Genomic DNA, 24,484 nt, shown 5'->3' on the forward strand with positions numbered 1-24,484 from the left:
CTGTATTTGTTACATGTAAGAGGGTATTTCAAAATGTATTAAATTATATTTTTATGGGGATATTCCTGTGCTGAATAAACCAGCTTTATCAGTGGAAGTTGTCCCTACCAATCAGTGAGTAATAGATACATAATTACAAATTGCACCTCCTGTTAGTTTCACTATACATTTTAACAGCTTTTAATGGCAGTCAAAATTAAACTTTCATGATTCAGATAGAACTTCTATTATTAAAATGATTGTTCTTTTAGTATTCTTTGTTGAAAACATATGTACATATCCCCCACTACTGAGAGCTAATTGGCGATTTGTGGTTACACACATATACAGTATCTCTTATCATTGGCTCATCAGATGTGTTCAGCTAGTTCCCAGTAGTGCATTGCTGCTCCAGAACAGACTGTAACTATGGGATCGACCAGAACCCTTTAGAAAAGCATATTAAATAAATCTACAAAAATCCCCTTAGGCATTAATGGTGGTTTTCTGTAAAAAAATTAATAATTAGATACGTTTTTCTAAAGGATTGTGATTGGACCTCTATGTGTTTAATCCCTTTGCATGGGTTAAACACATAATTACATGCAGGCAAGAGTGCACTAATGAAAAACTCTAACATATTAGAGCATTTTCTTTTCACACTTTTATGTCCCTTTAACACATTTGTTATCCGTTTGAACTATTTCTCTTTCCTATACATAATTTTTTTGTAAAATGTAAAAAACTAGCTGCTAAATCTCTGTGAGGATATTTCAGTAAGTTACCAAACAATATCAGAGAAAGGGATTATTCTAAAGTAGCTGGATAAATGGCTGTTAAAAATATATTCTGTACAAAGCATTTCTGATTATTGGGTGTTTTGAGTGGATCATTAGTAAAATAGTTCTCTAAACAATTGTGCATAATGGGCTCCATTACAACCGGCGATGCCGGTTTTTGCTCTGTTTTGGTATCCTATATACAGTGCCACATAAAAATGCGGCACGTATATTTCACCCGCTGCCCGCAATTTTTACTCCCATAAGCTAACATGGGACCGCGTCTCAAATCGGTATCCAATATTCAGCGCAAGGACTTACGTGGTGAAAATGGAGAAATCTTACTCCATTTTCACCTTGCCACACAAGGCAACCGCAGCAAGCCTTACGCTGAGTATGAGAGCACCATAACTCCCAAAAATGCCTGCAAAAATAAATACCTAACGCATGTGCAATATCTATCTACCTATGAACCGCAATCCCCCACAGCAATAAATAATAAAGTGTATTAACCCCTTTATCCGACATCAAACCCACATCGGAACTAAAAAAAGTATTAACCCCTAAACTGACAACCCTCCAACAACGCAATATGCCTAATTAAACTATTAACCCTTATATCCGCCATCAAACCCACACCGCAAGTAATAACTACATTAAAAATCTAAGATTACAAAAAATAAAAAACAAAATTTCCAAATTTTAAAAAATGATACCTAATCCCTATGAAAATAAAAAAGCCCCCTAAAATAAAAACACCCCCTACTCTAAGAATAAACTACCAGTAGCCCTTAAAAGGGCTTTTTGCCCCAAGATAATCAGCTCTTTTACATCAAAATACACAAAGTCCCCCCTAACAGTAAACCCCCCAGCCACCAAACCCCCCAAAATAAAAGAACCTGGAACTAAAGACCGGCGACCGCCAATAGAATTTCAGTAACTCTCATCCTATTGGCTGATTTGAACAGCCAATAGGATTTAAGTAGCTTTCATCCTATTGGCTGATTTGAATTTGAAGAATCAAATCAGCCAATAGGAATTCAAGGGATGCCATTTTTAATCACGTACCTTGAATTTTCTATCCAGTGTATGGCGGCGATCGTACGAAGAGGATCCTCCACGCTCTATTGCTCCGCGGTCGCCGGTCTTCAGTTCTAGGGTCGCCGGTCTTCAGTTCCAGGGTCGCCGGTCTTCAGCTCCACCCTCCGCTCCGTGCCGGATTGTTCCTGGAAGAAGAGGTCGCCGCTTGGAAGAAGACTTCACCGCATGGCACAGAACCTTCTCTGCTGGACTTCAGGAATGGCGAGTATAAACCTGGAGGTTAGACTTAGGTTTATTTTAATTTTTTATTTTTTTTTATTTAGATTAGGGTGGGCAATTTGTAAAAGAGCTAAATGCCTTTTTTTTTTTAGGTTTTTTAGTGTTAGGTTCTATTATTTTGGGGGTTTGGTGGGTGTGGGGGGGGTTTACGGTTAAGGGGGACTTTGTGTATTTTGATGTAAAAGAGCTGATTATCTTTGGGCAATGCCATGCAAACAGACCTTTAAAGCACTACTGGTAGTTTATTCTTAGAGTAGGGAGAGTTTTTATTTTGGGGGGTTATTTTCATAGGGATTAGGTATAATTTTTTTAAATGTGGTAATTTTGTTTTTTATTTTATGTAATCTTAGATTTTTTTATTTTCTGTAATTGAAGCTTAAAAGGGACAGTCTACACCAGAATTTTGACAAGACTGTACCTTGAATTTATACTTAGTTTATTTTTATTTTTAAAGTAGTGTTACGTGGTTTAGTAATTTATTTATTTGCGTTGTGGGCTTTGGCAGTTTATGGGTTAATACTTTGATAGGTTTATTGCGTTGTGGCCTTTGGCGGTTTAGGGGTTAATACTTTAATAGGTCGTTTGCGTTGTGGGTTAATGGCGGATTAGAGGTTAATAGTTTTAATAGGTAGTTTGCGAGGTTGGGATTGGCAGATTTAGGGATTAATAATTTAGTTATTACTTACGGTGTGGTTTTGATGGCGGATATAGGGGTTAATAGTTTAATTAGGCATATTGCGTTGTGGAGGTTGTCGGTTTAGGGGTTAATACATTTATTATTAGTTGTGAGAGGTGGGATGTGGAGGTAGAGGTTTTACGTGTCGGGTTTATTTTTGGGAGGCGTGTTAGACTTTTACGGAGATTATATATTTTTTTTTACTTTTCTTAGGCGCCAGCAGTTTCTAAAGTGCCGTAAGTCACTAGCGACTCCAGAAATTTGTATTTACGCTCATTTCTGGACATCGCTAGTTTATCCGACTTATGGCACTTTATGAACTGCCGGCGGGTTTATTGGATACCCCTATGTGTGAGGTGAAATTACGGGCGGCGTGGGATGCAGCACTTGCGCTGAAGCCTGCGCTATATATGTAATCTCGCCCAATGTGCGCTAATTATGCTGCATGTAAACAGAACTCACCTGTGGTAAATTGTTCTGAGCAAGTATTAATATGCAAGAACTGAAAGCACAAACTGAGCAAACTACTAGATAGAAAATTACACATGAGCAATTGTAAAAACAAAAAATTAATAAAAAAAAAAGAATATAAAAAAGGCAGTAGATCTCCCCCCCCAAAAAAAAAACCAACAACTTATGTCCTTCCACATAAGCGTGGGGGGGGGGGAGATAGTGAATGATTACATATACTATAACGTTACATTATAATATTTTAGGCTTGATTGAAAACAAATTAACATGTGACAACCAAAGTATTCTACATATATGTGAATTTTACACAAATAGTGTAATTTGCTTCTAGGCCACCTACTATCAATCAGGATGCACAATACACCTTTGGCACTCTAAATAACCAAGCAATACACAGACCGGATTTTATTTAGTTGACTCACCCAACAGAAATTGGTTTAATGCTTTGCCAGCAAGAAGAAAATAAAACAAACAGAACTTCAAACTCCATTTATTACATATTAAGAAAAGAAGATGGAAATAAAATAGAAAGTTTGTAGATAAGTAAGTAACCAAAAAAATGTGCTCATGTACTTAAAGTGAATGTAAATTTTGATGATAAAGTGCCCGGTTTTTAAAAATTTGATTAAAAACAGGGGCACTTTAATTCATAAAAATTTACATTTCACTTGTGTTGTGAAAATACTTACCTTTTAATCTTGACAGCCGCTCCAGCTTCACCCGGCCTTTGCAAGCCTCTTCCTACGTCAGAAATGACGGATCGGTCATCCTCCAATCATGGGTTCCCTGCCGGGGGAATCAGTGTCTGATTCAACACCGTGATTGGAGGAAGCCGGAATCATTTTAGATCCAGGAAGAGGCTTTGCGACGGGCGGAGGAAGCAATGCAGCGGCTGTTTTTAATCTAATTTTTAAAAACCGGGCACTTTAATTTACATTCACTTTAATGATCCTACTCAATGCACTAGAATTACACAATAAAAAGACAATGCAATAGCACTTACTCTGAATTTCAAATAAGCAGTAGGTTTTTTTTTTCTGACAAATGTATTTTTTCTCCCATTTTCCGTCCCCCTGTATCATATGACAGACATCAGCCAATCACAGACTAGTATACGTATACTCTGTGAACTTGTGCACATGCTCAGTAGAAACTTGTTTCACAGAAAGTGTGCAAAATTTGATAATGGAATTAAATTGGAAAGGGTTTAAAACTGAATGCTGTATCTGAATAACGAAAAATTATTTTTATTATTATTATCAGTTATTTGTAGAGCGCCAACAGGTTCCGCAGCACTAAAGACATGGGTCTAATATGCAAGATGACAGTTATGGTAGACAAAGAGATACAGGGCCCTGCCAAGATTTTCACTGTTGTAAATCATTTCTCATGAAGGTAATCTACAAAGCAGCTATGCTCGTAAGCTTACATGCTAATGGGGTTCAAGGGGATAGCTAAAGGACGAGAGGGTCTAAGATAGGAAAATGTTAGTGTATATTATATGCATCCCTGAACAGTAGAGTCTTTAATGAGCGCTTGAAAATTTGAAAACTAAGGGAGAGTCGAGTAGTGCGAGGCAGAGAGTTCCACAAAATAGGGGCCAGTCCGGAGAAGTCTTGTATACTGGAAAGTGAGGAGGTAACAAGAGAGGAGGAGAGAAGGAGGTTATGAGCAGAGCGAAGGGGACAGCAGGGCAAGTATCTGGAGACTAGGAATTTTGGAGATGTTTTTAAGGTGGATGCGGCAAGAATTGGCCAAAGACTGTATGTGTGGGGAGTGAAAGACTTGAGTGTCCCTTTAAAGCCACAATGGTTTGGAGAACTGTTTGTTCTTCAAATGTGTAGCTTTTTTATATCTGCTTCTATTTTGTCACATACTGATTTGCATAAAGTACATATACACATTTATCTAAAGGTGAAAGTCCCATATAATTTCTCAGTGTAAAGTACTAATGACCCAATGCAATTAAGGGACACAAAACCGTCTAAATCACTGGTTTTCAAATATGTCCTCAGACCTCCCCAACAGTTGAGGTTTTTTGGATTACCATGGATGAGAGCAGGTAAAATAACCATGTTTACTAATAAGCTGGTTATTTCACCTGTGCTTCAGTTCAGAAATCCTCAAAATGTGGCCTATTAGAGAGGCATGAGGACAGGTCTGAAAACCAGTGGTCTAAATCATAGCTTATAGTGACAGGTTTATCACTAGGAGCTACTAAACATAGCTCCCAATGATAACATATCATGCAAAATTGTGTTAAGGGATATAGAAAATTTCATTAAAAAAAATTAGAAATACAATTTGTTTTCTTTTCCATTTCATTAATGGGACAAAAGAGTGCAAAAAGAAAATGATCTAATGTGTTATATGCAACCAATATTGCAAGAATAAAATGCTCTAAAAATGGGAGTTTATTCCAATATTTCGGGGGGGTTCCCCGTTGTTGGAAAAATGGGAATGTCTGGGGTATTTTTTTTTGCAAACAAAGTGATCACAATCTTTCAGAGTCAGTCAAAAATTTTAACTGACAAGAGATTTTATCACCATTTTCTCGCAACAGCACTGATGCTGATCACTGAAATCCCAAATGGGTTAATTGAGTTCACTTATTATTATAAATATTATACTTTATTTAGCGCCAACATATTCCGTAGCACTGTCCATGGGTACAATTCATTTAAATAAAAACACTTATATAAAACTTGTGCGTTTTGCGATTGGATAGAGTGGCGTTTAACAATCTGAATGCCATTTGTATATAGGCATGATGGGTATAATTGGCATTTACGATGAAGGATATTTTGAAATCTTTTAAATAGGTTAAAAGTATTTTTTAATTCATAGTTAATTAATTAAGAAAACCTTATTTTCAGTTTAGGCAAGATTTTCATCTAAAATCGAGAAGAACATTGTAGGTAATTCATTTCAATAAAAAGAAAGTGCCCGCAACTTATCTGATCTTCTATAATTGGATTTTACACAATTCTCACACTGTGAATAGTGAAATCTCTTAGTGACCAGATTTAAAACATCACCAAAAGTTCCAAAAATCACTGTAAAGAACAAGGTTTCTCCTTTGCTGAATCGCTATTACTGTTAGAAGATGGCGGCGCAAGGTTCTAGATTCTGTAAATTGCAGTTTTTCAGAACTCGGTTTTCGGGAAATAGGTTTAACCCCTTAACGACGCATGTCGTACAGGGTACGTCGCACACAACCTGGTCTTTAAAGACCAGCGACGTACCCTGTACGACATTAGGGTTTAAAGCGGCTGGAAGCGATCCTGATCGCTTCCAGCCGCTTTCCAGTTATTGCAGTGATGCCTCGACATTGAGGCATCCTGCAATAACTCTCCTTGGCCATCCGATGCAGAGAGAGCCACTCTGTGGCTCTCTCTGCACCGGACATCGATGGCCAGTATCGTTGGTGGGTGGGAGCCAGTCTGGGAGGCGGGTGGGCGGCCATCGATGGGCCGTGTGATGTGGAGGGGGGCTGGATCGCCGGGGAGCGCGCGCGTGCACAGGGCACGGGAGCCGGGAACGGGTAGGGAGCGGGTGGGAACCGCTACACTGCGGAAAAAATGTGAACCAAAAGTGGGGAAAAAAATAAATATTAAAAATGCTCTAAGGGAAAAATTATAAAAAAAATAATATTTTTTTTTTTATTGTAAACTGGGTACTGGCAGACAGCTGCCAGTACCCAAGATGGCTACTAATACGTTAGAGGGGGAGGGTTAGAGAGCTGTTTGAGGGGGGATCAGGGAGGTTGGGGGCTAAGGGGGGATCCTAAACATTAGCATATGTAAATATGCAAAAAATGCAAAACAAATACCTTTTATTTTAGTACTGGCAGACTTTCTGCCAGTACTTAAGATGGCGGGGACAATTGTGGGGTGGGGGAGGGAAGAGAGCTATTTGGGAGGGATCAGGGGGTGTGATATGTCAGGTAGGAGGCTGATATCTACATTAAAACTAAAATTAACCCTGCAAGCTCCCTACAAGCTCCCTAATTAACCCCTTCACTGCTGGGCATAATACACGTGTGGTGCGCAGCTGCATTTAGCGGCCTTCTAATTACCAAGAAGCAACGCCAAAGCCATATATGTCTGCTATTTCTGAACAAAGGGGGTCACAGAGAAGTTTTTACAACCATTTGTGCCATAATTGTACAAGCTGTTTGTAAATAATTTCAGTGAGAAACCTAAAATTGTGAAAAATTTTACGTTTTTTTTTCATTTGATCTCATTTGGCGGTGAAATGGTGGCATGAAATATACCAAGATGGGCCTAGATCAATACTTGGGGTTGTCTACTACACTACACTTAAGCTAAAATTAACCCTAGAAGCTCCCTACATGCTCCCTAATTAACCCCTTCACTGCTGGGCATAATACACGTGTGGTGCGCAGCGGTATTTAGCGGCCTTCTAATTACCAAAAAGCAACGCCAAAGCCATATATGTCTGCTATTTCTGAACAAAGGGGATCCCAGAGAAGTGTTTACAACCATTTATGCCATAATTGCACAAGTTGTTTGTAAATAATTTCAGTGAGAAACCTAAAGTTTGTGAAAAAATTTGTGAAAAAGTGAACAATTTTTTTTATTTGATCTCATTTGGCGGTGAAAGGGTGGCATGAAATATACCAAAATGGGCCTAGATCAATACTTTGGGATGTCTGCTAAAAAAAATATATATACATGTCAAGGGATATTCAGGGATTCCTGAAAGATATCAGTGTCCCAATGTAACTAGCGCTAATTTTGAAAAAAAGTGGTTTGGAAATAGCAAAGTGCTACTTGTATTTATTGCCCTATAACTTGCAAAAAAAGCAAAGAACATGTAAACATTGGGTATTTCTAAACTCAGGACAAAATTTAGAAACTATTTAGCATGGGTGTTTTTTGGTGATTGTAGATTTGTAACAGATTTTGGGGGTCAAAGTTAGAAAAAGTGTTTTTTTTTTTCATTTTTTCCTCATATTTTATAATTTTTTTATAGTAAATTATAAGATATGATAAAAATAATGGTATCTCTAGAAAGTCCATTTAATGGCGAGAAAAACGGTATATAATATGTATGGGTACAGTAAATGAGTAAGAGGAAAATTACAGCTAAACACAAACACCGCAGAAATGTAAAAATAGCCCTGGTCCTTAAGGGAAAGAAATTGAAAAATGGCCTTGTCCTTAAGGGGTTAATGTAAAAACATGTGCCACTGATCTAGGTCGTCAACAAACAGGACAGAAAGACAAACTGTTCATTTCGGATCATGATTACTTGATTGCAAATTGTTTTTATTTCATACGAGCATTTTGATAATTCTAAAATACAATAATTTCATCTTTTTATACGGGATTTCAAACATTTTAAAGTCAGATGTCTCAGTTGTGATTTCTGTTTTCTGCAGGTCTCATTTGCTGTACAAGATAATCACATATATGTCTATTAAATACATATATAGATAAAGGTCTGTTCTGCCCAATACAGAAGGACTATATAGACCATATATTGATAAAAAATTGCATCTGTGACCATTTCAGAGCATATTGTACATGCACAACATAAAATAATTATTCAAAATCATCTTTGAATACTGTCAAAAATGTCAAAAAGGCCAGTTTTGCACTTTATTAACACCCTTTGTTTGTTGCATTTGATGTGTTCATTGTGTTGCCAAAATAAAGTGCAAACCCTGTGGTCAGGAGGATTGTGATTGGTGAAAACCATTGATGTCCATGCATGGTACGGGCAATTTTCCCACTATCTGCTTGGAACCAATATGAACTTTTCCATACATGGAAATGGTGTTCTCTTGGATTGAGATCACTCAGTACTTGAAAAACACAGATCGGGAGACGAAAAAGAGCTGATAAACAGGATCAGAAAGATTAGAATTGAACGCTGTGTTTAACCCCAGCTCCAGAGCAGCAATGCACAAATACAACTAAGCTAAATATTTCTGGTGAGCCAATAACAAGAGACCAATAAACAGCTAGCTCCCAGTGGTGCATTGCTGCTCCTGGCTCTAACTAGGTATGCTTTTCAACAAATGATACCCAGTAAACAAAGGAAATTTAATAGCAGAGGCAAACTGGAATGTTTTTTAAATTGCATTCTCTGTCTGAATCGTGAAAGTTTAATTTTGATTTTCATGTCCCTTTAATTCAAAGGTATAAATCTAGCTATGTTTGGAACTGTAATAGCTGTTGTCCAGTTGACAAACATTCAATACTTAAAGGGATATGAAACACACAAAAAAAATATTTTGTGATGGTGACAGTGCATACTATTTTTTTAAAAGAAAATGAAATGTATGCTTACCTGATAAACTTGTTTCTTTCCTGACACAGTGAGTCCTCGGATCATCATAATTACTATTGGGAATATCACTCCTGACCAGCAGGAGGAGGCAAAGAGCACCACAGCAAAGCTGTTAAATACCACTCCCTTACCCACAACCCCCAGTCATTCGACCAAAGGGAAAGGAGAAAGGAAGTAATATAAGATGTAGAGGTGCCTGAGGTTTATGACAAAATAAACTGTCTGAATACAGGTTGGGCCGTGGACTCACTGTGTCTGGAAAGAAACAAATTTATCAGGTAAGCATAAATTTCCTTTTCTTTCTAATGACACTGAGTCCACGGATCATCATAATTACTATTGGGAATCAATACCCAAGCTAGAGGACACGGATGATAAGAGAGGGACAAGACAGTTAGCCTAAACAGAAGGCACCACTGCTTGAAGAACCTTTCTCCCAAAAGCAGCCTCAGCTGAATCAAAAGTATTATATTTGTAAAATTTTGAAAAAGTGTGTAAAAACGACCAAGTGGCAGCCTTGCAAATCTGATCTACAGAAGCTCCATTTATGAAAGTAGAAGAAACAGCCCTTGTGGAATGAGCCGTGATTTTCTCAGGAGGCTGCTGACCAGCAGTCTCATATGCCAAGCGAATAACACTCCTCAACCAACAAAAAAGAGAAGTAGCTTTAGCTTTCTGACCTTTACGCTTCCCAGAAAAAACAACAAATAAAGAAGACTGGCGAAAAACCTTAGTCGTCTGCAAATAATATTTCAATGCACAAACTACATCCAGATTGTTGATTAATAAGGAACGTTTGTTGCACAATCTCTTGATTAATATTCTTATCAGAAACAACCTTGGGAAGAAAACCTAGTGCAGTACGAAGTACTACCTTATTAGAATGAAAAATAAGGAAAGGGGACTCACACTGCAACGCAGAAAGCTCTGAAACCCTTTGAGCCAAAGAGATAGCAACTAAAAACAAAATCTTCCAGGTTAACAATTTAATATCTAAAGAATGTATAGGCTCAAACGGAGCCTGTTGTAGAACTCTAAGAACTAAATTAAGACTCCAAGGAGGAGTCACAAACTTAAACATAGGCAGGATTCTAACCATGGTCTGACAAAAAGACTGAATGTCTGGTACATCCGCCAAACATCTGTGCAACAAAATAGATAAAGCAGAAATTTGACCACTCAGTGCACTTGCAGATAAACCCTTCTCCAGACCCTCCTGGAGAAAAGACAAAATCCTCGAAATCTTGACTATACTCCAAGAGTAGCCTCTGGATTCACACCAATACAGATATTTATGCCATATCTTATAATAGATCTTTCCAGTCACAGGCTTACGCGTCTGAATAATAGTCTCAATAACCGACTCAGAAAAACCACGCTTGGAAAGAATCAAGGGTTCAATCTCCAAGCAGTCAGCTTCAGAGAAATGAGATTTGGATGAAGGAAGGGCCCCTGAAGTACAAGGTCCTGCCTTAATGGAAGGCTCCAAGGTGGAGAGGATGACATCTCCACCAGATCTGTATACCAGATCCTGCGAGGCCACGCCGGTGCAATGAGAAACACTGATGCCCTCTCTTGTCTGATCCGAGCAACGACCCGAGGAAGAAGGGCAAGCGGCTGAAACACATATGCCAGACTGAACTTTCAAGGAACTGTTAGAGCATCTATCAGCACAGCCTGAGGATCCCTGGACCTTCAGAAGCTTGGCATTGTGACGAGATGCCATAAGATCCAACTCCGGTTGACCCCACTTGAGAATCAAACTGTAAAAAAACACCTCCGGGTGAAGTTCCCACTCCCCCGGATGAAAAGACTGTCTGCTCAGAAAATCCGCTTCCCAATTGTCCACCCCTGGAATGTGGATTGCAGATAGACAGCAATAGTGAGCCTCCGCCCATTGAATAATCTTGGCTACCTCTGTCATGGCCAAGGAACTCTGAGTTCCTCCCTGATGATTGATGTAAGCCACTGACGTTATATTGTCCGACTGAAATCTGATAAACTATTTACGGGAAGAAGTGACTCTTCCCGAGACCATAGACCCTGAGCCTTCAATGAGCCTCAGACAGCTCCCCATCCCAGCACACTGGCATCCGTGGTCATGATCACTCAGTTAGGCCTGCGAAAACAGGTTCACTGAGAGAGAAGATCTTGAGACAACCACCAAGGAAGAGAATATCTTGCAGCCTGATCTAGAACAATCCTTGGAGACAGATCCGTATAATCCCGGTTCCACTGACTGAGCATGCATAACTGAAGAGGCCTGAGATGGAACTAAGCAAATGGAATGATGTCCATGACTGAAACCATCAGACCAATAACCTCCATACACTGAGCCACCGACGGCTGAGGAGAGGACTGAAGAGCAAGGCATGAATTGAGCACTTTTGATTTCCTTGCTTCTGTCAGAAAAATCTTCATTTCTAGAGAATCTATAATGGTTCCCAAGAACACCACCCTTGTAGCCGGAATCAAGGAACGTTTTCCTAAATTCACCTTCCAACTGTGGGAGCGCAGAAAAGACAACAACAACTCCAGAATGTCATCCAGATAAGGTGCTACCGCAACCCCCTGCAGTCTGAGCACTGCCAGTAACGCACCCAGGACCTTTGAAAACACCCTGGGAGCTGTTGCAATACCAAAAGTAAGAGCCACAAACTGAAAATGCTTGTTTAGGAAAGCAAATATCAGAAGTTTGTAATGTTCCTTGTGAATAGGAATATGCAGATAAGCATCCTTCAGATCTGCTGTAGTCATGAATTGACCCTCATGAACCAGAGGAAGAATTGACCGAATAGTTTCCATCTTGAAAAACTGAACTTTTGCTTAGGCTCTTGAGATCTAGAATAGGTCTGAAGGTTCCCTCCTTTTTGGGAATGATGAACAGATTGGAATAGAAACCCAGACCCTGCTCCAGAACCAGAACAGGAACTATCACTCCCATGTCGGAAAGATCCTGCACACAGCGTAAGAACGCTTCTCTCTTTATCTGGTCTACAGACAACCTCGAGAGAAGAAACCTTCCCCTGGGAGGAAAAGTCCTGAACTCTAACAATGTCTACCACCCAGGGATCTAGAACATCCCGAGCCCAAGCTTGAGCGAACAAAGAAAGTCTGCCCCCCACAAGATCCTCCCCAGGATCGGGGGCAGACCCTTCATGCTGACTGTGAATCAGCAACAGGCTTCTTAGATTGTTTCCCCTTGCTCCAGGACTGATTAGAGGGCTTGGACTGATCCTGTTTGGAAGGAGGAGGAAGGTTTACCAGAAAAGTTACGAAAGGAACGAAAATTACTCTGACGACTCTTCTGTTTATTTCTCTTATCCTGAGGGAGAGAATGACCCTTCCCTCCGGTAATATCCAAAATAATCTCAGCCAAACCTGGCCCAAACAAGGTCTTACACTTGTAAGGAATGGACAAAAGCTTAGATTTGGATGACACATCTGCAGACCAGGACTTTAACCATAAGTTCCTGCGCGCCAGAACAGCAAAGCCAGAAATCTTTGCTCCCAACTTGATAACCTGTATTACACTATCAGAGTCTGAAATTTCACCCTCAGACGCTACAGAAGTATCTTCCTCCTCAGACCTATGGGAAGAAACATTTGACATAACTGCAACAGAGTCAGAAACCTTATACTTCCTTTTGCACTTCCCCTGCAACACAGGAAAAGCAGACAAAGCCTTAGATACAGCAGAGGATATGTGAGTAGCCATATCCTGCAAAGAAAAAACAACCTGAGATGAAACGCAGGGCACCGCATGTGAAGAGGACAGATATTGGGATGATTGGGGAGAAAACTGAGGAATAGCTTGAACAGTAGACTCCTGAACAACATTCTCCTTAGAAAATGAAGGCTCTGAATCAAAAAGCTCTACATTAGCATCTAGACATAAATTGCAAGTAACAGCTTGCAAGTCCTTATTCACAGATTAAACACACACACAAAAAAAAAAAATGTCCAAAAAAAATAAAACTTTTCTGTCCCTTTAAATAACGTTAAAAATAAAAGCCCAATAAAAAATGTCATCCTGAGCCCTTATTAAACCTCTACACCTCAACAAGCCTTGCTGAGGTGCTTAAACTAGCCTCCTACCGACCAAAGAATGAGCAGAATTTCACATGGACCGGACTTCACTCTCACAATGACCGCTCCACATGAAGTACCAGAACAGCAGTGGAACAACCTCTCACTTCCGCAATTAAACCAACACAGAAAGAAAGAGCACGCAACACTCGCACCAAACAAACTCCACCCATTGTGGGTGTCACCTCCTGGCCGGCATGACAGTCAAACCAAAAACGCGGCCGGGAGAAAAATAGAAGTGAGATTGTGCAACAAACGTTCTCACTACAATGCAGTGTAAATAACAAACAGCCGTTCTAATAAGCACACATCTAAGAACCACAAGAAATGATACTAAGTACCCAAAAACAGAGCCATCCAATTCCTCTACCGTGCCCTACAATTCTGCCACAAAATAAAAACCTGCACACAAGCAGGAAATAATTAACCCAATAAGTTCCAGACCTTCTGTCCCCAGAAAATAAAAACAGCACTTACCTCCTTAACCATCTGCCCGGCAGCAGGACAGCTCACAAAGTTTGAAAGGCATCACTCCTTACATGGACCTGTGGGAAACAAAAAAGACTGAGTAAACCTACTCAGACTTTTGAAAGAAGGGCAGCACAAACTACATGGGAGGCGCAGAGGGGATTATACCCCCCAAGTTCCCAAATGCTTTAAAGCCACCATTGCTCTACTGAAGAGACTGACGTGGACTACAGCTACACCCCAAAAAAACAAAGCAAACCTGCTCTGCTTAAAAATAACAAACTCTTGATTGAAGTGTCAGACACCTAACTTTACCCCTCCTTGCAACTGATACAAGCAAAGAGAATGACTGGGGGTTGTGGGTAAGCAAGTGGTATTTAACAGATTTGCTGTGGTGCTCTTTGCCTCCTCCTGCTGGTCAGGAGTGATATTCCCAATAGTAATTATGATGATCCGTGGACTCACTGTGTCATTAGAAAGAAATTCCAATTTACTTATATTATCAAATTTGCTGCGTTCCCATGATAATCTGTGTTGAAGAGATACCTAGGTAGGCATCTGGAGCACTACATAGCAGGAAATAGTGCTGCCATCTAGTGCTCTTGCAAATGGATAACATTCTTGCAAAACTACTGCCATATTGTGCTCCAGATATGGGCTAGTTCCTAAGCATAGATCCCTGCATTTCAACAAAAGATTCCAAGACAACAAATAAAAAATTGATAATAGAAGTAAAATAGAAAGTTGATTAAAATCACATGTTCTATCTGAATAAAAAAAAACATTTTGTGTTTCATAACCCTTTAAAGAGGCATTCTACAGCACAAATTATGCGCTCTAATTTGTTAGAGAATACAATTTTCGTGTTACTATCCCTAGATAATGATGGGTTTAACCCCACAAAGGAGCAAATTCTGAGACAAGTTACGGAATTGTGGTTCCTCACAACAGGCTAATGTGAAACCATGCACTTGATCTTTGCCAGAGGAATTACTATAACCATGGTAAAGAAACGTGGAGCTACGGCCAACATGAAAAGGAGAGCTACAAATGCAAATTCAAATTTCACCAAAAGGCAAGATAATGCTTTTAATTTATAAGGGTTTGACATTTTCAAAAATGCACAATTTTTATTTGTACAAAACCCAGTTATCTTGTTCTAGGATTGAGATATTTAAATTAAACACACAAACAATGCTTAGAACAAAATCCCTTTCATGAAAAGTTTTAGGTATATTAAGGGGCTTAAAAAAATTGAAGCATTTAAAAAAAAAGTCATTTGCTGAAGTACCTAATCTCCGAAAGGGCAGGTGATCTATGGAAACTAATTAAACATACTTTATAGGAAATGTGGGCAGACTTGTTTTATTATTATTTGACATAAAATCTAGGTTTCTGTTAATTGAAAAATAATTAAGCAAAAAAAAAAAGTTATTTCAAGTTTAAGTTGGTATCAAAATTGGTGCTTTTATTAATTTTTGCTTATTGTGGCATTCAAAAACTGGGTTTATAATGTAATTCATACATATTGTTTAAAGCTCTATCTAGAAGTAGATGATTGCTTATTTCACCTATACTTTTGGAAAGGAGGCTCACTCATAACAGTCTAATGAAACCATGCATTTAATCTTTGCCAGAGGAGCTACTAGAATCTTGGAAAATACACTTGGAGTTATTTAATGCAAAGCTCTATCTAGAAGTAGATGATTGCTTATTCCACCTATACATTTTTTTTAAATAAACTTTGTTGCTTCTGAAATTGTGTTTATGGTTATCTGTATCCCAATATAGGGATGTCAAGGAGAGATAATAGAAAGAACAGGAGGGTTCCAGGACAGCACCTATATGTTAACGTCCATAAATATAGTAGTGTATCCCTGGTATTGAATAAAGTCTGTACTGTGAGTGGTTATAACTGAGGAAAGTTTTGTAATATCAAAACAAAGTACATCATCAGCTAAGAGATTAAGAAGCAAGAAAGCATTTAACAACTTTGTCTGACATGAAAAAGTCATTAATAAATCAGCTTAAACTGATTAACAAGAACCATGTTAACTAGCAATGACATATTGGGGGGTAAAGGGGAGAAAGAAGAGGGAGGAGGTAAACAAAAATAAAAAAGTAGGGGGAGAAGTATTTCAAAAATGGTAAACGATGCATGTGTTGCATGATTAGATTGTATACAGCAGATAATGGAACATGAAGATGACCAAGAGTGATGTATTGTCATTGATTAAATGCCTGAGCTCTAGCATATATTCATGCGTCTCCACAGTTCCAGTTTCCAAGTTTTGTGCTACTAATCATAATTTTAAAAAGGGATTTTTTTATCATTACTTTTCAGTTAAATGGTAAAGAGTGGAATAATAATATTTCCAGAGTTGATGTGACCAGTGTGCTCAAGACTGTGGTCATTATGCGTGAGATCTCCTCCCAAAAGGCCCCCAACTTAGGACAATTCCACCATATGTGGAGAGTGGTAGCTTCTTCCCCGCACCCCCTCTAAGACTTCCCACTTGTATGTTTATAGAAATGTTTTATCCTGTCAAGGGTGAGGTACCACCTCACTTGTTATTTCCTGAATGAGTGCTGAATGGTTGTGCAATATCTGCCAAGACTATCTATTTGTTTTCACCTCTCTATTTAACATGTAAGTGTATGTATATAGAGAGAGAAAGAGGTGAGAGAGAGAAAGAGGTGAGAGAGAGAGAGAAAGAAAGAGAGAAAGAGGTGAGAGAGAGAGAAAGAGAGAAAGAGGTGAGAGAGAGAGAAAGAGAGAAAGAGGTGAGAGAGAGAAAGAGAGAAAGAGGTGAGAGAGAGAAAGAGAGAAAGAGGTGAGAGAGAGAGAGAAAGAGGTGAGAGAGAGAGAGAAAGAGGTGAGAGAGAGAGAGAAAGAGGTGAGAGAGAGAGAGAAAGAGAGAAAGGAGGTGAGAGAGAGAGAGAAAGAGGTGAGAGAGAGAAAGAGAGAAAGAGGTGAGAGAGAAAGAGAGAAAGAGGTGAGAGAGAGAGAGAGAGAGAGAGAGAGAAAGAGGTGAGAGAGAGAGAGAAAGAGGTGAGAGAGAGAGAGAAAGAGGTGAGAGAGAGAGAGAGAGAGAGAAAGAGGTGAGAGAGAGAAAGAGGTGAGAGAGAAAGAGGTGAGAGAGAGAAAGAGAAAGAGAGAAAGAGGTGAGAGAGAGAGAGAGAGAAAGAGAGAAAGAGGTGAGAGAGAGAAAGAGAAAGAGAGAAAGAGGTGAGAGAGAGAAAGAGAGAAAGAGGTGAGAGAGAGAAAGAGAAAGAGAGAAAGAGAAAGAGAGAAAGAGGTGAGAGAGAGAGAGAGAGAGAGAGAGAGAGAGAGAGAGAAAGAGAAAGAGAGAAAGAGATGAGAGAGAGAAAGAGAAAGAGAGAAAGAGGTGAGAGAGAGAAAGAGAAAGAGAGAAAGAGGTGAGAGAGAGAAAGAGAAAGAGAAAGAGGTCAGAGAGAGAAAGAGAGAAAGAGGTGAGAGAGAGAGAAAGAGAAAGAGAAAGAGAGAAAGAGGTGAGAGAGAGAGAGAGAGAGAGAGAGAGAGAGAGAGAGAGAGAGAGAGAGAGAGAGAGAGAGAGAAAGAGAAAGAGGTCAGAGAGAGAGAGAGAGAGAGAGAGAGAGAGAGAGAGAGAAAGAGAAAGAGGTCAGAGAGAAAGAGGTCAGAGAGAAAGAGAAAGAGAGAAAGAGAGAAAGAGAGAAAGAGAGAAAGAGAGAAAGAGAGAGAGAGAGAGAGAGATTTTGCCTTGAGTAAGAGGAAGCTTATAAATGATGTGAATTGTTTGTGCCTGGGTGGCAAACTTTTTATAGAAGTGTTGAAACCTGGCTACACTAAACCAGGAAGAAAGGGTTTCAGCATCTAACTCTTCCAGGATCGATGAGGATTGTAACTTAACATCCACCACAGTGTTGTATATCACACAGTTGTGTACATTGCACCTGGAATGTAATTCTGTGCAATTGGTGAGAAAGAAAATGTCTGGGTTATGTTTGTAGGGTGTCATTTGGGAAGGGTGGGGTAAGCTAGTATTAAGAAGTCTATTCCATTGGTGAAAAAAACTCTTTTAATAGAGGGTATTTTGACAAGGGGCAGTTTTGTTTTTTAGGTGAGATCCAGGCTACTATACCGGTATTACACATAACTAGAATGTCAGCATCTAACTGAACCCAAGGCTTATGTAGAGAGTTGTGGCATCATTCATTCAATCTCTGTAATTTTACAGCTAGTCTATAAAAGTTGCAAGTTATGTATATCAAGACCTCCACCTCCTTAGGCAGGTATAAAGTGTGTGTTTGGGATTCTAGGTTAATTTTTTTGCCAGATAAATTGTTCTATAGCAGTTTGCAGCTTACTAAAATTAGAAGGTGGGAATGGTATGGAGAATGTTTTTGGATGTATAAAATTCTGGGTAGCGTATTCATCTTAAATCACACTAATCCTCTCTAACCATGAAAGTGGCTTATTAGGACTGCCTGGAGCTATTTCTAATTGTAAATGGGTCTGACAAGATTCCACTGATTTTAACCCTTGTTGTAGGATCATTATACAAAAAGAAGATTTTCTCAATACATTCTTGGTCGAAGTTAATATGTGACAGGGCAGTCTAGAGAAAGGTCCAGCTGACCCTGTCAAAGGCATTTTCGGCATTAGTCAACACCAGTACTGGGGGAATATTTTTATTTTAGGCATATGTAGTTGATTGCAAGATTTTAAGGATATTATCCCTCACCTCCCTTTCCCAGAATAAAACCAACTTGGTCTGTAGAGATCAGCTGGGGCAAAAAATATATTAATGTGATTTGCTAAAAATTTGCCATTTATTTTAATGTCTACATATAGGGGGCGATTTATCAAGCTGAGGCGGACAGGGGCGCATATACGCACCCCTGTCCGCTGCAGATCGCCTCTGGCGGTCTGAATTCTCCTGGAGGAATTCAGCATTGCACGAGTGCTTTTTTGCGCTCGTGTGCAATCCCGCCCACTGCCCGCGCACAGCCAGTCACGTGCGGGCAGGAGCTATCAATCTCCCTGGTCGGAAAAGACCAGTGAGATTGAATTTCGCCAAACAAGAGGTGGCGTAGAGGTCAGCAAAGCAGCGGTCTGATGACCGCCGCTTGTTAAATATGGTGTGCAGGTTCTCGTGTGAGAACCTGCAGCAGTAGGAGCTCAAAGGCTGTCGAAAGCCTTTGATAAATCAATCCCTTAAAAGTGATATGGGGCAAACATTTTGGGTCTGATGAGGGTTTGCCTGGCTTTCGTAGGACTGCAATGTGTACTGTGAATTGAGGTGGAAAAGCCTCCTATATCATCTATTGCATTGAATATTTGAGCAAGTTGGGGAACTAAAACGTAAGAAGAGGTTTTAAATTATTTAGCCCCAAAACCAGCCAGGACTTTTTTTTTTATAGCTGCTGCAATTTCCTCTGTGGAGATAGGAGAGTCCAAAGATTCTGAGTCTTCAGGGATTAAACGTAGTATTTTTAACTGCGTCAAAAAAAATCAGCAAGCATTTAATCAACGTTGTGTGAGTTGGCAATTTTATTAGTTGGGGTGGAGTCCCTTAAATTATACAAAGAGGCATCATATTTTTTTTGGAATGTCTCTGCTATGGTTGTGCTATCTGCCCTAACCTTTACCTGAGAATCTATGCTAGTATGAGCATGGGTTTTCAAGCATCTATGTTGAAGTTAGCCTGCGAGCATATGTCCTGTTTTGTCGCATGATTCATAAAATTGCTGTTTTAACCAAAAGGCTGTCTTATGATGCTCCATGAGCAAATATTGCTTAAGATGATCTTTGGCTTGTATCAGCGAGTCTATTGTTTTTCTGTCCTCAAAGTGTTTTTTTGTGCTTATGAATTATGGAGAGCTCGTTGGGTTTCTGTAATTTGACCTTTAACTTGATGAGCTCTCCTCTAATTACACACTTATGGGCTTCCCAAAGAATTGTGTTATTTGTCTCCTGTGGAGTATTCAGTGTGAAGTATTCAATAAGAGATTTCTCAGTGTCGCTTTTGATTAAAAAGATCATCTAATAGGAGATCATCCATTCACCACTGAAATAGAGCGACTGGTCTTTCAGGCCATTCTAAAGAGCATAAGACTGGCGCATTGTCTGACCATGTAATAGGTTAGATTTAACTGATCGTATTAAGGCGAGACCTATTTGGTCAAGGAAAAAGTAGTTGAGTCATGAGTATGCGAGTAAAAGGTTAAATATTTATGTTTGGGATGGAGAATGCACCATGAATCATCTATGCAGAGGTTTTGCAGTTGGTTACGAATGCTCTTAAGAGCTATTTTAGGTATGTGTGCCCCCTGAGGTGTCAACTTCCGGTTCCATAGGGACGTTAAAATCCCCACCTATAATTAAAGTACCTTTTAGGCAAGGAATAATTAGATTTATCACCTTTTTTGAGAACTACATATTGATTCTCGTTGGGGAAGTATACATTCACCAGGGTTACTGGACGGCTGTACAACCCCACCAAGATAAGTAATCTGCCATCTAAGTCTTTTTCAAGATGAAAAGTTGAAACAAAATGTTATATTAAGATACCCACTCCATTATGTTTGGTGGGACCTGAGGAAACGTAGGCAGATGGGATTTTTAAAATAAACCATGGTGATTCTTTGGCCTTTTTATAATGAGTCTTCTGTAAAAAAAAAAATGTCTCTATAGAGTCTACACAAGTCCCTGGAATGTTTAGGCCCTTGGCATTAATAGTTAAGAATGGTAGATTTTTTAGTTTGTCTGTTTTCTGCATCATGTATCGCATCAATAAGAATCACTTAGTAGAGGGGATTAAAGAAAAGTAGTAAGTTGGCCATGAGGATTGTCTGCGTAGTTAGACTGTTATGATTCCACTGCTGCAAGTGTAGCTGCAGATTGCATATTCCATTGAGTGCTTTTATGCTTGTGGCCAGCAATGACGAGCTTAGTGTAACCCTCACTGATGGTGTGCTGGAGGGCCAATGTTCAACACTATCAAGGTAGGCCACACACAGTTTAAAAAGTAGCCACCTGTCACTGAGGTCTGTTCTCGGCTGTAGTGTGCTGGGTAGCTGCGCGGTTTTCTGTGTGCACAGACTTCTTAGGTAGAGCTGATGATGGGTACCTTTGTTTATTGATTTTTCAGCCGATTGACATCTATTTTGTGCCCCCTTTCAAAATCTGTCTCTGGAGTTAAGTTAAAGCGGAGCCATTGCCAGGAACAGCCAAGCTCTGCCCCCCACCTATTTAAAATAAAATACTTATAATAATAGTTTTTGTATATTCAAGCATGTTAAAAAAGTGTGAATTCAAAATAGCAAAACCATAAGAATTCAAAAACTACATAAGATAAAATAACAAATATTCAAGATTTGTAGTCAGCTTTGATCAGTCATTAAGTCTACTGACTGAACTTAAACTTGGCAAACCTAAAGGTAAAAAAAAGTGTTTGAAAATTGAACCAACTGACTTGGTATGACCTATACAACCACAGCCAAAGGTTTATTCTGCAGTAAGATTGGGTAATTGGATACGAACAGGATACTGTAGACAGGAATTATAGCACAAATAACAAAGCAAGCTGGTCAGCCCTTCAAACTATCCTGATGGTTGAAGCCAACAGCAGGGGTGCCTGAATGCAGATGTTACTTTCAAGGACACATGCAAGTACCCCAATAACAGTAGGTGGGTGGCTTGTAGTAATGAGTGTGCTGTACCGAAAGGGGTCAAATCTTCTTTCACTACCTGTGCAAAGCAACAAACACTAAGCCTTCCAAACTCAAAAAAACTGAATTAGCTTAAAATGGACTGTAAAGTCAAAATTAAACTTTCATGACTAAGATAGAACTAGTCATTTTAAACAACTTTGCAATTTACTTCTGTTATCAAATTTGCTTTGTTCTGTTGCAATCTTTTGTAGAAGACCATACCTAGGTAGGTTAAAGAGCAACAATGCATTATTGGGAGCTAGCTGGTGATTGGTGGCTGTATATCCATGCCTTTTATCACTGGCTCACCCAATGTGTTTAGTTTACTCCAAGTAGTCCAATGCTGCTCTTGAAGCTACATAAAGGAAGTAAATTTGATTGCAAAATAAATTGCAAAGTTGTTTAAAATTGCATGCTCTATCAGAATAATGAAAGTTTAATTTGAACTTTATTGGAAGGAGGGGGGATTATATATGTAAGTGTTTTCAACCTCACACCTCTTGGAGGCTTTTCTACTCCATTGGTGAGAGAACATCCACCCAACAGTACTGATATAGTTTATACAAAAATAGAAATACACATAATATAGGGAACAACTTTTGAATGTTGAAGGAAATCTTACCTCTGCTGTGTAAGAACATTAACAGCTGTGGGGTGATTAGCGCAATACGTCAAGTATAAGGATCTAAACTGATTAAAAAGGGTCAAAAAACAGCCTCCCAGTTTTTGTTGATTTTCTGGCAGCCTGTAAACAGATATGCAAAAAAGAATTAGTCTATCAAATACAATACTTTATTGAGCAGTTTATAAATCGAGTAGTTTCATAAATACAGAAAATGTATTCACTTGCCTTTTCACAGCTGACCCATATTGAGATATTTGCAGCGGTATGAGTTGTTTAGAAGGGAATTTGTTTTAGAAGTATTTGTAAGGCCCAGATTAACACAACTGGCTTCTACTAAACAATCTTTTATGGATCCTCTTTAAGTGACAAATGTTAAACTATTTCATACTTTGATATCTTACATAGAAAGGTTTGAACTGCTTTAATTTTTTCAACAAAAACATGCCCTCAGGGCTGATTCTAAAATGGTCTCTGGGCTGGTGAGATTCTATAAGAATGCTGGCCAGTCCTTCTATTGCCCTGGTTATAATAAATATATATCTATACTATAATTGCGCTTAACGTGTCCGTCGCCGTCGGTAGTTGCGCACGCATCTTCAAAGGAATGTTGGCAGTGCACCACCCTGCCATTTTCGGAATCCACCGGGATGCAGCAAAGGCAAACGGAGCATTACAAAATAAAACTAACGCACGCAATAAGTATAAAAAAATAACACCTAACCGCCCGCAATAAGTATAAAAAAATAACACCTAACCGCCCGCAATAAGTATAAAAAAAAAAAACTAACCGCCCATACGAAGTAGTAAGAAAAAACCACAACTACCTAATTCAATTATTAAACCCCTAAATCCGCAAACCCCAACATCACACACTGCCTAATACATATATTAACCCCTAAACCGCCAACCCCCCACAACGCATTAAACCTAATTTACCTATTAACTCCTACACCGCCAACCCCCACAACACAAAAAACTAATTTAATGACTAAGACCCACACCCCCTAAATTAACCCCTTAATTACAATAAAAATAAATTACTACATTACAATAAAAAATACAAAAAATTACATTACATTAATCTTATTATAGAAAATAAAAAAATGCTAACATTACAAAAAATAAACAACACTATCCAAAATAAAAAAAAAAAAAGAAAGAGAGAGAGAAAGAAAGAAAGAGAGAAAGAAAGAAAGAAAGAAAGAAAGAAAGAAAGAAAGAGAGAAAGAAAGAAAGAAAGAGAGAGAGAGCAAAAGAGAGAGAGAGCAAAAGAGAGCAAAAAAGAGGGGGGGAGAGCAAAAGAGGGGGGAGAGAGAGAGGGGGAGCAAAATAAGGGGGAGAGAGAGAGGGGGGACGAGAGAGAGAGAGAGAGAGAGAGAGAGAGAGAGGGGGGGGGGGGGAAGAGAGAGAGAGAGAGAGAGAGAGGGGGGGGAAGAGAGAGAGAGAGCAAAAGAGGGGGAGAGAGAGCAAAAGAGGGGGGCAGAGAGCAAAAGAGGGGGGGAGAGAGAAAAAGAGGGGGGGGAGAGAGAAAAAGAGGGGGGAGAGAGAGCAAAAGAGGGGGGAGAGAGAGCAAAAGAGGGGGGAGAGAGAGCAAAAGAGGGGGGAGAGAGAGAGAGAGAGAGCGCAAAAGAGGGGGGAGAGAGAGAGAGAGCGCAAAAGAGGGGGGAGAGAGAGAGAGCAAAAGAGGGGGGAGAGAGAGAGCAAAAGAGGGGGGAGAGAGAGAGAGAGAGAGCACAAAAGAGGGGGGGGGAGAGAGAGAGAGAGAGAGAGAGAGATCAAAAGAGGGGGGAGAGAGAGCAAAAAAGAGAGAGCGCAAAAGAGGGGGAGAGAGAGCACAAAAGAGGGGGGAGAGAGCAAAAGAGGGGGGAGAGAGAGAGAGCGCAAAAGAGGGGGGAGAGAGAGAGAGAGAGAGCGCAAAAGAGGGGCGAGAGAGAGAGAGAGCACAAAAGAGGGGGGAGAGAGAGAGAGCACAAAAGAGGGGGGAGAGAGAGAGAGATCAAAAGAGGGGGGAGAGAGAGCAAAACAGAGAGAGCGCAAAAGAGGGTGAGAGAGAGAGCA

General features: G+C 39.6%; 1 protein-coding gene across 5 annotated transcripts in view; it reads right to left on the reverse strand.

The window, feature by feature from the left end:
- Positions 1 to 24,484, reverse strand: part of ARHGEF6 (Rac/Cdc42 guanine nucleotide exchange factor 6) — a 283,838-nt gene that overhangs the window by 193,896 nt on the left and 65,458 nt on the right. For all 5 annotated transcript variants that reach the window (XM_053699228.1, XM_053699227.1, XM_053699226.1 and 2 more), the window contains one exon: positions 22,424 to 22,546. In XM_053699228.1, coding sequence (XP_053555203.1) covers positions 22,424 to 22,546 — 123 coding nt within the window. The remainder of the gene's footprint in view (positions 1 to 22,423; positions 22,547 to 24,484) is intronic.

The sequence above is a fragment of the Bombina bombina genome, chromosome 1 (genome assembly GCF_027579735.1).
Source record: "Bombina bombina isolate aBomBom1 chromosome 1, aBomBom1.pri, whole genome shotgun sequence".
Lineage (NCBI taxonomy): Eukaryota > Metazoa > Chordata > Amphibia > Anura > Bombinatoridae > Bombina > Bombina bombina.